The sequence below is a fragment of the Amyelois transitella genome, chromosome 9 (genome assembly GCF_032362555.1).
Source record: "Amyelois transitella isolate CPQ chromosome 9, ilAmyTran1.1, whole genome shotgun sequence".
Lineage (NCBI taxonomy): Eukaryota > Metazoa > Arthropoda > Insecta > Lepidoptera > Pyralidae > Amyelois > Amyelois transitella.
In genome coordinates this window covers 2986436-3005151 of record NC_083512.1, presented here as the reverse complement: position 1 = coordinate 3005151, position 18716 = coordinate 2986436, and the positions used below count along the sequence as shown (strand labels likewise).

Below are 18716 nucleotides of genomic sequence, written 5' to 3'. Positions count from 1 at the left end.
GCCCTTACATCAGCGATCACACTACGTGCTGAGGATACCACCGCACGCCGCCGCCGTGCTGAATAGTAAAGATAAGGTGAGATGAATCAATGTTAGTTGAAGTAACTTGAACGGGCGGCTCCGGGCGGAATTACCCGCTCTAGACCTTAACCTGCCGGCTCGTGTGTGGCTGCCCTTACATCAGCGGTCCCACTACGTGCTGAGGATACCACCGCACGCCGCCGCCGTGCTGAATAGTAAAGATAAGGTGAGATGAATCAATGTTAGTTGAAGTAACTTGAACGGGCGGCTCCGGGCGGAATTACCCGCTCTAGACCTTAACCTGCCGGCTCGTGTGTGGCTGCCCTTACATCAGCGATCCCACTACGTGCTGAGGATACCACCGCACGCCGCCGCCGTGCTGAATAGTAAAGATAAGGTGAGATGAATCAATGTTAGTTGAAGTAACTTGAACGGGCGGCTCCGGGCGGAATTACCCGCTCTAGACCTTAACCTGCCGGCTCGTGTGTGGCTGCCCTTACATCAGCGATCACACTACGTGCTGAGGATACCACCGCACGCCGCCGCCGTGCTGAATAGTAAAGATAAGGTGAGATGAATCAATGTTAGTTGAAGTAACTTGAACGGGCGGAATTAGCCGTTCTTTCTAAATGAAACCTTCCGGCCCGCCCTTACATCAGCGATCACATTACTACTGAAAAATCACACGCTGGCTATATCGCTTCACGCTGATGCTGATGGTGCAACTGAGCACCAGTTGTAACCAATGTGTACATCATCGTAATCATCTTGGCGTTCTTTTTTGACTGATGCTAATCATGACGAGGCCTAAAGTGTTGCACGCCAGCTCAAATAGTGCCCTCTTGCCTTGAAAATCTTAAGTTATATGCATCGGGGAATAGAGATACGGGTCAGTCCCAGTTACCTATTTTCCATGGGACGGAGCCCAGAGACTCTGCCTGTTACCATTAGTTTACGTATGAGACTTTCCCTCATTCAAGGATAGATATCTTCTTTCTTCTTCCTGGCTTTGTCCCGCTTGCATCCTCAGCACTCTGGAGAGGAGCCCGGAGTGTAAGCCCTTGCCCATGTATCCTAGATTGGGTGTGTCATGTTTTTACACGAAGCGACTCCCGTCTGACCTCCGTTACCTTTTGCAGGGGAACCTAACCCGTATTAGATTATATGATTCCACATCCAGCTGCCTGAATGTGCTAGTTTTCTCACGATGTCTTCCCTCACCGTAAAAGTGGCTTACAAGCATCGATATCTTTACAAATAGTTATAACTAACTATATAATGTACTGATGTGAAGTTATATAATGCCTCTATAGACCTCAACCTGCCCAGTCCATGTGCGGTGCATACCATTATCCTTATTTATTGTTAGATAGGTGCGATGTGGTACCTACTCATTTAAAACGCAATAAATTCGTGTGCTGTTACGTGGTAAATGAAAACTGGTTTGATATGTTTTAAGAGCATTGGTTTGCCTTCACATTCAGTTTTGGAATCATTAATTTTCCTCCTTGGATCCCTTCTTTATCAACGTTTAGAATTATAGGTATTATTAGCTTAACGAGATTTACTCTCGTATACTCAACTCAATACTACATGGTTTTTTTTTTCTTCGTATCATACGCAACGCGTACATATCCCTGATGGGGTGAGCAGTGCCAACAGTCGAAGAAGAAGAAGGCCACATTCAGCTGGATGGCTTAATTATGGAATTGAGATCCAGTTTTGTAGCAAGTTGCTAGCCCATCGCTCTCTCAAGTTAAAGAGTTTAAAAGTATCTCCCTTGATATCTATGATAATCTGCGCGGGAAGAGAAACAGTTGAATATTATTTTTTCGTTCTAATGACTTAATCTTAAGTCTGCCGGTAATTAACTGCTTATTTTGGTTTAACGCATAAACTTTCTTCAATATCACGGTTCATGGCGAACTCGGCGTTTCAGTTTTGCTAAATAGCCATGGAATGTGCGCATAATGGCTGAAACTGAAGAAATTTGAGATTTACTTAGGTATTTACGACTTTGAAATTGTGTTATTTTGAAGCAGTTTCAATTAATGAGATGATTCTGCGAATCGTTTGTACGGACCCTCGCAGTTAATGACTCCATCTCGGTATTGACTGTTTTTATAAAAAATAGAAAATGTAGAATTAAATCTGCTTCTGATATCAATCAGTATGAAATGGAAACGCCGCCCCCATACATCAAGAAACAAATGATTTTGCGCCTTCTGTTCATTACATATGTTGCGTTGTAGTTTTTATTAGATATGTCTGTTTATTTTACTAATAATCTTGTAATATTTCAATACAAATTGTAGATGTAATGAAACTTTACTACTTACATAAGAGTATATGGATCTTTCGTTACATACATACATATGGTCACGTCTATATCCCTTGCGGGGTAGACAGAGCCAACAGTCTTGAAAAGACTGAATGGCCACGTTCAGCTATTTGGCTTAATGATAGAATTGAGATTCAAATAGTGACAGGTTGCTAGCCCATCGCCTAAAAGAGGAATCCCAAGTTTATAAGCCTATCCCTTAGTCGCCTTTTACGACATCCATGGGAAAGAGATGGAGTGGTTCTATTCTTTTTGTAATGGTGCCGAGAACCACACGGCACTTTCGTTTCTTTCGTTTGCTGGACTATAACAGCATTACTTTAATGCAGCAATTCCCAGCATTTTCCTTTCTTGAATATGACCTTTATTCCTCTATACTTTTATTAGGCTGCCATTCACCGTCACAAATAATATCTTAAAGGACAGCTATGTATGTATGTGGGTCGGGCGGATATCTTTAATAGGCGCAACTTTAACGGGTCTTAATCGCGCGATATGAACGTTTTATTAATTCAGGTATCTATCGAGAAACCTGTCAGCCTTGAATATTCTAAATAGAGGCGTAATTAACTGTTTTTAAGGTTATTTCAATTGCTACTGCAATCGAATTGTGCGAGCATGGTTTCTTAACACGATATGGTGATATTGATCTACATAAGCCTTAGATTGAGGTGACGTAATTTTATATCGTTTTAACATTGAAATACTGATTTTGAGGTCAGCCATTCCCCGGACGTATACACCGCGGATGTGTAACAATTAATTTTAATATGAATTTAATTAAATTATACCGTCTGCTCGACTAATCTATAAAAATATATTATTAATTTAAATATTACATATTTGCCAGGCTTATGTAAATCGTGTCACGACATCTTCAGGGTAGAAGTTTATTCATACATACATATAATCACGTCTATATCCCTTGCGGAGTAGACAGAGCCAACAGCCCCGAAAAGACTGATAGGCCACTTTCAGCTGTTTGGCTTATTGATAGAATTGAGATTCAAATAGTGACAGGTGGCTAGCCCATCGCCTAAAAGTTAATTCACCTTTCTTTAAATAGTAATCCAAATTTTTTCTTGATGTATGTTGCTATAGATGTATTTTGTATCGACTTCTAACTGATCTATTTTTTTACAGGCGCCCTACATAATGTACGTGGAAGTACTGGAAACGGATGGTCACGAGCCCTTGCCACCTCGTTTGCTGCCGCCCGCGCCCCCCGCCCCCCACTCCCCACCAATCAGGCACACGAAGAGCGAAGAGAATCTGGTGCCAGAATGGCCGGTGTGGTCGCTGTACTCGGCCTTAGATGATGTGGACGCGGGAGACTGTTGGAGTCATGATGATGATGACTTGAGCACGCAGTACCCGCATAGAGCGCCGGCGCCGGATAGCTTGTCTCAGGTAAGATGGAAAATTTGGTAAACACCATGTATAATGTAGGTGAGTGCTAGCCTGAAACGAATGGTCACTAGCAATTGAAACAGACCATGTCCCACACTCTACCCCTCTAGGTTGTCTCAGGTTACCTATAGTTTCTAAAAAGAAATAGTCCGTATATTACAACACTAGCTGTGCCCGCGACTCCGTCCGCGTCATTGAAGCCCTCAAGGGTGAATAATTTTCCCCGTTTTTTTCACATTTTCCATTATTTCTTCGCTCCTTATAGTTGCGGCGTGATGTTAGCCTTCCTCGATAAATTAACTATTTGACACAAAAATATATTTTTTTTTTCAACACAAAAACAATTCGAACCAGTAGGTAGTTCCTGAGATTAGCGCGTTCAAACAAACAAACTCTTCAGCTTTATAATATTAGAATCGATGTAATTTTCCAAACATACTGGCACCCTCAGGCCGCGAGCAAGATAGAGGATAGACTTTTGAAATCCTGGCTTGACAAAGCCAGAGATCATGTTCGAGCCAATGGATTTAAAACTGAGGATGCTTTTAAACATAATAAGTGGAAAGAAGTATTTTAGAAAGCGAACCCCAGGCTCCGAAATACAGTAGCGAAGGGAGACTTAATAGAGAGAAACATTGTTATTACCATTTCAAATGCTGTAGGTACCTACTATATAAAAAAATATTCAAGTTAATTAAAAAAATATACCTACATTACATTGTAATTATGTCAGTATATTAGCAATTTCGCATGTCACCCAGCAAACTAATTACTATCTAACGTTTGTAAGTGGCCACGTAACACTTATCTAGTTTCATTGTTCCATAACCTGTCTATTTAAAATTTCTCATCTCACGCCCTCACTGGGAAGGGAGTACTTTCTCCCAGCATGAATGGCGAGTAGTGACAATAGATTAGGAACGATTAGATTGTTCATTATCAATACCATCTCGTCATAAGTTCCTACGTGTAGAAAGTTACTCCTGTGTAAGTGTCATAGATCTGCTTTCTCACGAGTCTTTCACACTTCGCAATGATTCTTTTTCTAAAAGCCTAACTTTGAGAAAAAGACTTCGACTAACCTAACTTTTAGAAAAAGAATTCGACTTCAAATTTGAAATGTCTGTAAATGCGTTAAGTAAACCTTAAAATAATTGAGACAAATGTACAATAATAGCTTTTCCCTGTCTTGGCTTTCTACTTCTTGTATGTCAAGTTACAACAAAATCCATTTAGTGGATAAGTTAGTCACCTTTCCTTTTTATATAATACATACATACATAAAATCACGCCTCTTTCCCGGAGGGGTAGGCAGAGACTACCTCTTTCCACTTGCCACGATCTCTGCATACTTCTTTCGCTTCGTCCACATTCATAACTCTCTTCATACAAGCTCGGCGGTTTCGGGTACTTTTGACCTGACCCTTTACCAGGACGTCCTTAATTTGATCAAGATACGTTCGTCTAGGTCTTCCCACTCCGACCTTTCCCTCCACACTCTCCTTGTATATCTGCTTAGTCAACCTGCTTTCATTCATCCTCTCCACATGACCGAACCATCTTAACATACCCTTTTCTATTCCTGTAACTACATCTTCTTTCACATCACAACATTCCCTTATCACGCTGTTCCTTATCCTGTCACTCAATTTCACACCCATCATACTCCTTAACGCTCTCATTTCCACTGCATTTATTCTGCTTTCATGCTTCTTTTGCCATACCCAACTTTCACTCCCATACATTAATGTCGGGACCAACACGCCCCTGTGCACAGCCAGTCGAGCCTTTTTGGATAGTTTCTGACTGCTCATAAAGGCATGCAAAGCTCCATTCACCATGTTCCCCGCGTTCACTCTCCTTTCAATATCACTATCATACTTGCCATCTGATGTAAACTTTGATCCTAGATATACAAACTCTTTCACTTGCTCCACTTTTTCTCCTCCAATCAAAATATTACATGCTGTCATTTCTTTCTCCATTTCAAAAACCAGTGTTTTAGTTATATAATACAGATTGAATAAATGTATTCTTTTGACGAAATTGATATAAAAAAAGACAAGCACGTAATAATATTACAAATATTGGTTTAGTAGTTCGAAATAAATGCTAAGCAAAATCCTATGTCTACGAAATTCGTTATACTCAAATATCGTTTCGTATTTCGAAGTATGTTTTTCTAAATTGGATTCTGACAGGAGCGTAGAGGAAGTCCCATAGGGTTTCGTGTTAACATGGCGAGATGATGAATGCTGTGTAGGCATATTTTTTGCTGGTATATTTGAGAATTTGAGTATCCGTTCTGCACCTATTGAATAAAAGAAGAAATGTTAATTAAAAATTAAAATAACAAACATAAACATCTTTACACCAAATGAAGTAACAACTATTAATAATGACATTTAGGGCTAGTTTTTTAATAGGCAGATAGTTATAGGTAAAAGGCAATATAGTCTATTGCATATATTATATCTGCCTATTGAAAAACTTGCTACAAGCGAATTAAAAATTAAATACAATAAATACATCAAATTACACACTATATTGTCTATCACCACAGCTTTCACACATTCTCGCTATAATTAACTTCAGAATTGAAAAGTGCCGCCTCTCACACCATTTTAAGTAATTTTGTTAGAAAGCTAAGCTCGTTGGTAAACAACTCGTAATAGTGTGACGACCTCCTAAACTCAATATTTACTATTGGGGTTTACATGCGAATACCGTTTTATTGTGCATCCCACACAAGATGTGACACTTTCTAATTGTGCTTCCAAATGTTTTGACAAAAATGTGTTTGCTACACTAAACAAATGAGACAAAAAAAATGAGACGTGTACAAAGACAACTCACAGTACCTAGTTCCCACAGCTTGTTTAAAGCTGATCTACAGTTTTTATTTACTGTTGGGGGACAACACTATAAACGCAGTTGATCTATGCAAGTTTCATCAAAATAAGGGCTTTTATCTAATTCGTAAATAATAATATAAAAAGAAAAACTGTCCTCTTTCTTAACATGGATAAAAGTTAGACTAAAAATGGCGTGGGAGGTACCCGTGCAAATAAAGGGTACGATTGTCATACAGCGGCCTGAATTTTAAGTCATCATTACCTAAAAACCCATACTAAGATACCATTAGAATATTTCAATATGTATAGGAAATGTTAAATGACTTATTGATATTGTTTATTTATTTACACGCGCATTTTATTATACGAGTTGAAATAATTACTTAATGACTTTTGTTGATGCTAGAGTTTAAGATGAGAACCTATTAATAAATAATACCTCTTTCTCTCCCAGATTAGGAGTACTTAACATTAAGTAGAAAATGTTGATAAACAGACCGACGACATGGTAATTTTAACTGTGTCTAGTTAAAAGACACAAACATATTGACAAGAACTGTTGTATTTTTTATTAAGAAAAACGATAAAATAAAAATGATTCTCGTGTTTATTTTCGGTAAAAAGAGCCATATAAGGCTTACTGTCTCCTCTTGAGAAGACTTCAAGACTTCCTTAATCGTCATGACAGCCTTAACCCAGTTATATCTACCTTGCAAATGTTTGTTAGAAAAATTGTTTAAAGAACGGATGGTAATAATTTGATTTTGATGACAATGGGTATATAAATGTAAACTGGACTCCTGCAATACAAGTTTCACATAATGCAGGGTCCATAAAGTAAACTAGTGTTTATGTTTAACGTTATTACTTATTTTTGTAATTGTTATCTCTTTAAACTTATTGTGAAACTAGCTGTGCCCGCGACTTCGCGTGGAATAGTTATTTTGGGCATCATTGAAGCCCTCAAGGATGAATAACCCCGTTTTTTTTTCACATTTTCCATTATTTCTTCGCTCCTAATAGTTGCAGCGTGATGTTATATAGCCTAAAGCCTTCCTCGATAAATGGTATATTTAACACAAGAATTTTTCAATTCGAACCAGTAGTTCCTGAGATTAGCGCGTTCAAACAAACAAACTCTTCAGCTTTATAATATTAGTATAGATATTATGAAAATTAATTCATATCATGCATATCTCTTGTCAAGCACTTCATTTAAGGTTATTCTTAATATTTTGATTTCCACTTTGCATTAAATAAATCTCACGTGTTATCAAAGCGAAGGTGTTGATAATTCATATTTGCTCAGTCGCACCGCGCGTAATGTAATCACGTGGCGAAAAACGAGGTGTCGATACTTCATGAGAATAAATGATGGAGTCCACATTTCTTTAGTTGTTCAATGGCCATTTGGAGTAATGATGAAAAGAGGATTTTTAAATAGGTTTCTTGCACTGTTTAAATCTCATTCCATCATGAAGTCGTACAGCTGAACGTGACTGTTCAGTCTTTTTGAGACTGTCGGCTCTGTATACCCCGCAAGGGATATGGACGTGATTATATGTATGTATGTATGTATGTTAAAAAGTCTTATATTTCTGAAAAGTGATCGACAGGTACTTTTTGGCTGACTCAAGGTGTGATGCAACCATTGGCAGGTATCAAAAGCCATTTGTTTGATAGTGTGAGCAAGGAGCATGACTTGGAATAACAGTATTTTTGAGAGTCGATACCCCTGACTGGTATTCAAAACTTTGTTAGTTTCAATACTGCACCTGTACTTGATCCCACACCAAACATTGGTAATAGTAAAAAAATTGTATAATCTGGAAGTAAAAAAAAAAACAAACATACGAAAACCAGCTTATACCTACTTCAAATATAAATAAATATGTGGTCCCCGACACATTAGAATAGAGCTACTTTGTACTTTATTTGAATCTCAATTTCATTATAAAGTCATACAGAATAGAGTTGCTGTTGAGGATCGAATTGGATGAATTAAAAATCTGTCTTACAGGTCACCAGGTAATAATCCAATTGAATGTTTTGCCGGACCGGGGTGTCATAAAATATATATTTTTTTTACATTGCGAGCGTAAACAGATTACATTAAGGTGACAATACTCAAACATAATTTGTGCTTACCTCAACGATACGTGGTAAGGACTTATTAAATGAGGGCGTCATATCCGTCCAGTGCGATAGACGTATGTTTACCTGTGTATAATATAACAGGCATATCTATTCGATTTACACACAAAGGAAAACATCTCACGGGTTTCTCTGAGATACGCCAATGAATAAATGTGTAGGTACCGGAAAACTCATACTTATCGAACTAGCCCGAACGTAAGTTCAAAACCTGTGTTAAAGGAACTTGGTTAGACTCAGGCCAATAAGAAGAGTCCCTTCTCCATACCGACCGGGGATCGAACCCCAGACCTTGTAGTTCAAAGACAAAAGTCACTACGTCAGATAGTTAACACATACAGGCAGACAGATGTCATGACATAATGATTTATATCTTTGCTAAGACACAGATTTACAACTTTAAAAGACGGTGTGTGGCGAAGAGTCACACATGCACACTTACACTTAGCCTGGCGGAAGATCTTCCCTTTGGTGGCGGTCGAGCTGAATCATTGCTCCCGCTACAGGTCCAATCTATATTAGTATTAATAATTATTAAAATAAATAATTATTTCGGCCGAGTGGGACCGAAGTCCTGGGTATTACAAAGTTAATCGATACGCTTCGATTTATCTCATTAATGACTTTTTTTATAATTTTGAATATAATTGGATTATGATTCACGAATTTATTTAAAAATATCATTGCACTGGTTTAATCCATGCGTGACAGAAAATATGTACTTACAATGTACATGGTGCCTACATTGCGTGTTTCCATTTACCCTATTAGATAACCCGTTCATATTGAAATGCTAATAGTATATGATTCATGCGATTCGTAAGCCAATTAAAATGTTTATATAGTCAATATTTATTGGGAAATAATTGTAGGATTGGTCAGTTAGAATTTAAATTTTGGTATAAGTACAATAAAACTGAGTACCTAACTTAAGGATTTTACTTTTTCGTTTTCACCATTCTAAACGCCATAGGAGCTGGTAAATAAAAAGGAAATTATATAAGTATTTTTAAGTTTAGTTTTTTTATATTTGTAACTGAGTTATATAACATAGCTATTAAAGAAACTTTTTTTATTAAAAATCTTTTGGCCGAAATCGTAAGAGGCCAAATTATGCAAAACAAAGTTAACAACAACCTAGCTTGCCTAGACTTGGTTAAGTTAGGCGATTTTTAATTCCATTTTGCATTCCATGAAAAAAAAATTTAAAATATAAATTTTTTTTCAGGTGTCAGCAGTATCGGCGTTGTCGACATCGTCTTGCGGTTCTCGCGAGTCGGTGGCGGTGGGCGCGGGCGAAGTGAGGCGGCGACTGGCGGACGCCACCGCGGCGCCTCCGCCGAACGCCTTCAAACACGACCCCGCCGACCCTTCTGCTACTGCGCTCAAAGTGAATAAAGCACTTTATGATATTAGCAGCTTTCAGCAATACTCCGTTTATATGACTTCAAAGATGACCTAAGTTTCATAACTGTCGGCACCCCGTATTATTTAGGAATATTAGTACGTCGGCAGTTTCAACTTTGTATTGCCTCGGTGGTTATGCTTCGGCCTGAGTTGCTCCAGAGTCCTGGATCTGTCCCACCACTACCCACGCCTCCTCCAACCTTTCAGGTTATCGCCGCCGAATCATGGGAGGAGAGCGCTACTGTCGCGTTTGCTTTAAAAGTGGACCCACCCTTTCTTGACTCCCTACAAAAACTTTGTATTCCTTAGGTTTTTGTTTTTCTCACTTCCTGTAGTCTAGGGGGATTGACGATACAGAATGTGTGCCATTCATGGCCCCGGGGGCAGACTATCGCAATATAAAGCACGTTTAACTGTGGTCACTATTATCAATTAACAAGTTGTGGTCAGGAACGTTTTCTAGAATTAGTTTAATAGTAACTCACTAATGATTGGTATAGAGAGACTATGCGAAGTATAATTAGAGTGAAGGCAAAGTGGGCCACTTATTGAGTTAGTATCTTTATGGAGTGCGCCTATGACACAAAGCGCTCAAAACAAAGCAAAATACAAGAACAAAAATTGGTTGCATTTCGAATGTTGCATTCAAATTGCTCTTTGTTTTTTAAAATATTTTAATCACGTCAGCATCATCATAATACGATATGGATGATAGTGACATGATATTGATGATTCAAAAAGTGTACTGAATTATGTAACTGTGTGTAGCCACTTTTTAAAAACCTATTATGCGAACTCGATATAATATAATAACCCTGCATATTGTATGCAGGGTTAATCGGTATTTATTATGAAGGAACTTTTCATGGCTTCAAATCAATGTGCGCACTCTTGATTTTAAAATATTTTTACTCTGAGCCCACTTTTGATTCTGTGTGAAATAGAGTGTAGTATAAACATAGTTGCTCGTACTAATTGCTTTTACCATTTGAGAAACGCGGCCGTCTGGCGCAAATGTGCAATTTTACTTTCCTAGACTATGTTGCTTTAATGGACGCAATAAACCGCTGATTTCTTAAGTTTTGAGATTAAAATAAAGTTTATAAAGTAACGAGCTAAATCCTTATATTACGCAATTTGCTTCGAAGGCAATTTGCGTGATTTATATCTCAATTTTATTAAGTTTTCGATTTGCCTTTGTGATTTAACAGTATTTTTTGCCAACAATAGAAAAGGATTATCTTTCCTATTATCTATTAATAATAAATACATAAAATCATGAGCAGATCAGGGAGCAGCGATCTACATTTTTATAAAATTATTACATACATACATAGAAACATATGGTCACGTCTATATCCTTTGCGGGGTAAACAGAGCCAACAGTCTTGAAAAGACTGAATGGACATGTTCAGCTGTTTGGCTTAATGATGGAATTGAGATTCAAATAGTGACAGGTTGCTAACCCATCGCCTAAAAAAGAATCCCAAGTTTGTAAGCCTATACCTTCCTAGTCGCCTTTTACGACATCCGTGGGAAAGAGATGGTGGTCCTATTCTTTTTTGTATTGGTGCCGGGAACCACACCAAATTATTTATTGCGTAAAATGTGAACATTAAATATTCTTATTAATTCACGTGTAGAGTAAGTCGTAATTTGAAATTATTCGGGAATAACGTCCTTTTCAATCTCATCTTTCCATGTTGCACAGTCTTTTTTTACACTTAACTAGCGACGCGCCCTGGCTTCGCACGGGTGCACAATTATAAATGTTATTACACATAAAAACCTTCCTCTTGAATCACTCCACCTGTTACAAAAAACCGCATCAAAATCCGTTGCGTAATTTTAAAGATTTAAGCATACAGGCAAACAGACTAAAATAGCGACTTTGTTTTATACTATGTAGTGATTATATGTTACTCAAAACTGTATTCATCATTGCAGGAATCGTGGGAATGCAAGTTGGCCCGTATGCGTACATCCTCGCCGTACGGTTCCCTGCCCGGCTGGCGGCTGCTCGGCTGCATCGTCAAAGTGGGCGACGACCTCCGCCAAGAGATGTTGGCAGCTCAACTCCTGAGGAGACTCCAGTCCGTTTGGGCACAAGAACGGGTGCCGTTGAAACTGCACCCCTATGAAATATTGTGCTTGGATAAGGAGTGTGGACTGATTCAGCCGGTTAGTGTCTTAAAAATGTTGATTTGTTGAAATTAGTAATTTTACATAATTTTTCTATTGACATTTGGTAAAGGTAGAAGCTCAAGTGTTGAGAATCCCAACAGGTTAACACTTCTCTAAGGACATACATGAGAAACTTTGATACCGACAAAATGTTTTGGTTTTAAACTCGTATGCTCGTACTCCCGACTTATTATTAAAACGTTTAATCATGATTGTAGCACATTAAAATTCTAGCGTTGTGCCATGTGCGTCCATATAATTACACGTGTAATTACGTGGCCATCCCTGACCCGGTTGACGAAATTAAATTACCCTGTCCGTTAGGATGATAATTAATAAGTAATAATGAAGCGATTGTTCCAAAAGATAAAATGAATTGTGCGACATCCCTAAATTGACAAGCTTCCATGACGAATGGGGGAATTTGAAAGACGTAAACTCTGCCTGCCCTTCCGGAAAACAAGTTTGATTTAATGTGTGTATTTCTTAATAAATCATTATGTTTCTATTTTAATGACTTGAAACAATACCCAAAGATTAATTTGTTTACTTTGATAAGATCATATACAGAATTTCCTTTTCATCTTCGTAATAAAAATTCTCAATTTTCCTTAAAGAATATACCAATATATATTAGGTATGTATTGACACGTACGTTTAATCTTTTTTATTGTCCGTAATTACGCCGTTGATAAGATATGCTAATGAAATATGATGTTTAATTTAAATATAAAAACACATATCAAATAACTGACATGTGTTTAGTGACTGCCTTATGTTTAAAATGCTAAAGGTTATACCTAGAAGGTACATAAATTTAATGCAAAGTTTGTACGTAACTTTTATCACTATTAGCAGCGTTAAAACCTCTCTTCTTTTTTTCTAAGTTGAGTCTATTTCCAATTTACTACAGCATGTAATATTTTAACATGCCGTGAAAATATTTTACGCACATTTTAATTTCGTGCAAAACGCATTGAAACTTTAAAAAAAACGTAAATTTTTTATTCTAAAAATTATAAAAAAATATATGTGATATACTCTGTAATGTAACCTAACACCTCGCGTTGGTTTCACTTCTTTATCTAAATTAGCTTCAGAGATATATCACATTCAGTAATAGTCGAGCGAGCATACGGATATTTTGCTCTCTATCTCAAGGTCAAAGCGGAAGTCGGTCGCGAAAAGTACATAAATCGTGTTTGAACATCAAGTCGATATTAAAACAAAAGTTTCGATATCGATTCCCATTTGGGGGCCGACTCGTCATACGTATCCGGCTAAACCCTTTTATTGAACATTTCAGGTGCTAAACTCAGTGTCGCTTCATCAAATCAAGAAGCAGTCCGGCAAGAGCCTGCGCGCGTGGCTGGAGCTGGAGCACGGGCCGCCCACCAGCGAGGGCTTCCTGCGCGCGCAGAACAATTTCGTGGAGTCCGCCGCTGCGTACGCGCTCACTAGCTATCTACTGCAGTTGAAAGACCGGTAAGAAGATGAACCAGTCTAAATAAACAGGCGATGGGCTAGCAACCTGTTACTATTTGTATCTCAATTTTATTACTTGGTTCATACAGCAAAACGTGACTTTTCAGTCTTCTCAAAACTATTGGGTTAGTCTACCCCGCAAGACGTGACTATATGTATGTATAGAAGTATATATACAGGCTTCTATGCTCGTCTGGTAACAAATAAAAATCCATGGGCTGGCAAATCAACTAACATTAACCCGTACAGCTAAACGTGGCCATCCGAGATTGTGGGCTCTTTTTATCCCGTACGGGATAAAGACGTGATTATTAGTATGTATGTCCGGATGAAGAGATGCCGAGCTTGCATGAAGAGAGTTATGAATGTGGATGAAGCGAAGGAAATATGCAGGGATCGTGGCAAGTGGAAAGAGGTAGTCTCTGCCTACCCCTCCGGGAAAGAGGCGTGATTTTATGTATGTATGTATGTATGTCCAGATCTTTCGTCTTAGCCTTCCTCTTCCATCAACAATATAATTATTGATGAATTTTATATTGTTTCAGACACAATGGCAACATTCTGCTGGACAGTGCTGGGCACATTATACACATCGACTTTGGATTTATATTCTCGATATCTCCGAAAAACCTCGGCTTTGAGAGTTCTCCATTTAAGGTAAATGCATAATTAATTTTCATATTATTATAATATGATTTCATGAAGACAAATTGTTTGTTTGTAAACTCTTTATTGCACATAAAAATAAATATAACAAATAACAAAACAGTTATTGGATTTAGAAGTATATGTACAGTGGCGGACTTATCCTAAATGGGATTTCTTAATTGTTTTATAGATTGTTAAGTAGAGCCTTATGTTTTAGTAACCTGACGTTAGTAAGGAATGGTATGAATAAAAATTTTGGGACTTTTTCTCTATTTGTTATGATATTAGTATGAAGTAACAGAGTTCGCCCACGTAAGGCAAATAATTAATTTTTCCGCGAGAATTTAGGGTAATACCCGAAACCGACGCGCTTGCATGAAGGGAGTTATGAATGTAGATGAACTGAAAGAAGAAAGCAGGGATTGTGGCAAGTGGAAAGATGTAGTCTCTGCTTGATTTATGTTCCGGGAAATCCTCTCTTAGTAGTGCACAGGGGTGTACTCAGGGGTGATTCTAGGGAGACAACATGACAAAAATCAAATGTGGCAACCCAGCGATTTGGATTGTGCGTCGGTCAATGACCTCCTTTATATTTTTTAAAAGAAAAATACTGCCTAACACCGTCGTTAGAACATCTAGTACCTAACGACGGGCTAGCAACTTGTCATTATTTTAATTTCAATTCCATCACTAAGCCATACACCAGTTGGCTCTGTCTTCCCCGCAAAGGATATAGACGTAATTATATATATAATGTATTAATTTGCCACCCATATATTCACAGTTAACGACAGAATTCGTGGAAGTGATGGACGGCGAGCAATCGGACATGTTCCAATACTTCAAGATTCTCATACTGCGGGGGCTCATAGCCGCCAGGAAGCATTGCGACCAGATCATACACATCGTGGAGCTCATGCGAATGGGTTAGTGTCATACATTTGTTATTTAAATGGTTTTAAATAACCAACATTTCAATATACATTTAATTGTGTTAGAATCCCACTGCTGCTACTAATTTTAGTTGCTTACCTCATATACTTTGAATCTTTACTAGGTGTTTTTTTTTTTTTTTAATTTTACCATTCCTCATAGGGCCGAGAGCCATGGAACCAGGGCTCTTAAGAGAGGATGCAACCGGATCGCATCTCAGAATACTGATTATGACAGACAAACAGATAATGATACTAGGTGTCTAATTTACTGTTTAAACATATAGACGGCCTCTGTGGCGCAGCGGTAGTACACTTGTCTGTGACACCGGATGTCCCGGGTTCGAATCCCGGCCAGGGCATGATGAGAAAAAAACTTTTTCTGATTGGGCCGGGTCTTGGATGTTTATTTATATAAGTATTTATTATAAAATATAGTATCGTTGAGTTAGTATCTCGTAACACAAGTCTCGAACTTACTTCGAGGCTAACTTAATCTGTGTAATTTGTCCCGTATACATATATTTATTTATTTATTGTTCTATCCAGTTAACAAGATCGTTTATGTTCTCAAGCGGTTACGTTTGATATGTATTAACACATATTTTATTTCCAGGTGGTCAGTTATCTTGCTTGCGCAGTAGCAGCGCGGTTTCCTCATTCCGCGGCCGCTTTCATCTCGGACGCACCGAGCCACAGTTACAAGCCTTAGTCGACAGACTCGTAAGAGACGCCCTACATTCTCTATCAACGAGATTGTACGATAATTATCAGTACTACACCAATGGCATATTGTAATTGTGTTGAATTTTATTGATCAAGTGCAAAATTTTACGTTGAGGGTAGATGTTTTTTTATTATCTATGCTATGAATCATCGTTCTACGGCCGCGCCTATTGGAACATGAGATTGTTAGAATTCTGTAACGACCAGACGTATGATAAAATATTGTAAACTTTATGTGTTATAATCTTTTGATCTGTATAATTTATGATTTTTAACCTTACTTTATCTGAAAAGCAAATGTTTCCAATAAGAGACATTGACCAAACGATTTATTCTTTTCACAAAAGAATTTGTTATTAAAGAGAAAATTGGGAGCTTTGTATAAAAAATACAGTTATTCATTATAAAATTGTGAGGTGTATTTAAAGTGATGAGTATGTACTATTCTTAGTTTATTTCATATTGTGTATGGTTTGAAATCAGCAGTCTTTTTCCTTGCATACAAATGTATTTATTCATGTAGTCTTGTAAAATACTAGTGCCATATATACTCCTGTCATACGCTGTACCTATTATATGCTTATTTTGCTCAAATCAGTGCATACCATCGACCATAGAGTTATGCAGACTAAGAAATATTTATTATACCTTTAGTTTTCATAGTGGATACAGTTTTGAACACGACATAGATGTTTAAAATATTTTAACCGAAAAGTTAATTGGACATTTATTGTATGCAAATATATGGCAAAGTTCGAACACAATCCAGGAACAAAATAATTAAATTTTTATTACAAAATAATAAAATTAAATTCACGTAGTTTTATTGTCATTGAACTGTTAGATTCGGTGAATAATAATGTCTCAAATTCACATTTAACTTAGTTTATTTCTTGGTCTACATTCCCTAATTTGACCCGTCCATTCTAGTTACTTTGTAGATTTTTCTATAGCAAAAATAACACACTATAGTTATTTCATGTAAAAAGTCCACTTATTTGTCTTGTAACAAATGTTAAATTCTTGAAAGAAAAAAAAACAAATGTAAATAGTAAAATGATTATGATAATTTCGCAAAGAGAAGACTGATTGTTCAGGCATGAGAAGTGGTTTAGGGCCCCCCACACGGTGGGACTCTTAGGTTTAAATTCCTTGTCCGCATATTCTTAAGTTTTAACATGTAGTTATATTGAAATTAGATGTTTACGGAATTTGATGTTTCCGATGCGTGGTATGCCAAAGGATTGTTTATAAAAGGCATTATCTAGATTGTAAAATAGTGAAGATAAATTGGTTGTTGGATAACATCATCATTAGATAGGTTTGTCGGGGACACCGAATTGTATGGTGAAACTGTTAAGTTAGGAGTTTTAAATAAATTTATCAGTGTTGTATGGTTTTGATGTTGTCGGTGCGATGTTTGAGTGGCTATGTCGTCGATTAATTTATTTATATCTCTATTGGTTTTACCACATAAAGCTCAATATGCCTTTTGTGTTAGCCCACAGGGTTTACCTACAAGCTTTTAGCAAAGTTTTATTCCTATATGTTTTATGTGTACCTACATAAATTGGTAAATAAAAATTTGAATATGATTTTTGTTTGGTTTTCTTAACGATATAACAAAAGTGCGACGATAGTAAATTTTTAATTGGATTAATTTATTTATTTCAGGTTACAAGACCCATATTATGAAATAATATTATTAAGTAGCTACATGTAAAGTAGGCAATGCTGTTCACTTTTATGTGGTAAAATCTTCGCTATGTTGTCTCGCTTCAACTTATTGATAACATAATAAATAGAAGCAAGACGACCCGAGCGGGGTGATAACAATATAAAATAGATAATTGACGATCTCATGCTGTGACTGAAAGATGTATAGGATGGCCTTTAGGTAGACTCATTAAATGAAATGTTATGTAACGTGCGAGACAACTAGATAAATTGACAAGATTAATGAGAACGCAACTTAACCAGTTAATAAAGCAAACGTTTTGTAAAGGCAATGAGACGGTGTTTATTGGTTAAAAGATAAGTTTGGCTCCCCCTAAATACCCCTTTTATTTTCTATATTAGTAATTATGTCATTTATCAAGGAGTTTTAGAAGCGACTCTGATATAATAATTGTCGCTTACTTAATAAATGTGAGTGAGATGATTGTTGCCAAATTTTAAGCGATAATTGCAGATTTGCTAATATTTTTCGACCTCTCCGCGAAATATTCCAGATTTCACTTAATTATGATAGGAATAAGGTTTAAAATTATACCCCTATAAACCCATGTACTCATTATAATTGTAGCTTGTGTACAGCGATAGCGTTAATCGAATGTTGTATATTGAGAACATGGCTTTATTTTTATGTCCTAATTGCGTTGGAGTTTGTTAAATCATATAAGTTTTGGAACAGATTTGATACCGACTATTTGAAATAGAAATAAGAATATTTATTCAATAATGAAATGCTAGTCCCCTTCAAAACTTAACAACAGATCATTTTAATAAAAATAACAGAACTTGATAATAAAATCATGTCATTGTTTGTCTCAT

The 18716-nt window shown here is 37.1% G+C and overlaps 1 protein-coding gene across 1 annotated transcript in view; it reads left to right on the top strand.

The window, feature by feature from the left end:
- Positions 1 to 16434, top strand: part of LOC106134706 (phosphatidylinositol 4-kinase beta) — a 49018-nt gene extending 32584 nt beyond the window's left edge. Inside the window, exons 4-10 of the mRNA XM_060945725.1 lie at positions 3506 to 3772; positions 10010 to 10171; positions 12136 to 12369; positions 13679 to 13857; positions 14403 to 14514; positions 15290 to 15431; positions 16054 to 16434. Of these exons, the coding sequence (XP_060801708.1) occupies positions 3506 to 3772; positions 10010 to 10171; positions 12136 to 12369; positions 13679 to 13857; positions 14403 to 14514; positions 15290 to 15431; positions 16054 to 16235 (1278 nt within the window). The 3' untranslated portion in view covers positions 16236 to 16434. The remainder of the gene's footprint in view (positions 1 to 3505; positions 3773 to 10009; positions 10172 to 12135; positions 12370 to 13678; positions 13858 to 14402; positions 14515 to 15289; positions 15432 to 16053) is intronic.
- The last annotated feature ends 2282 nt before the right edge of the window (positions 16435 to 18716 follow it).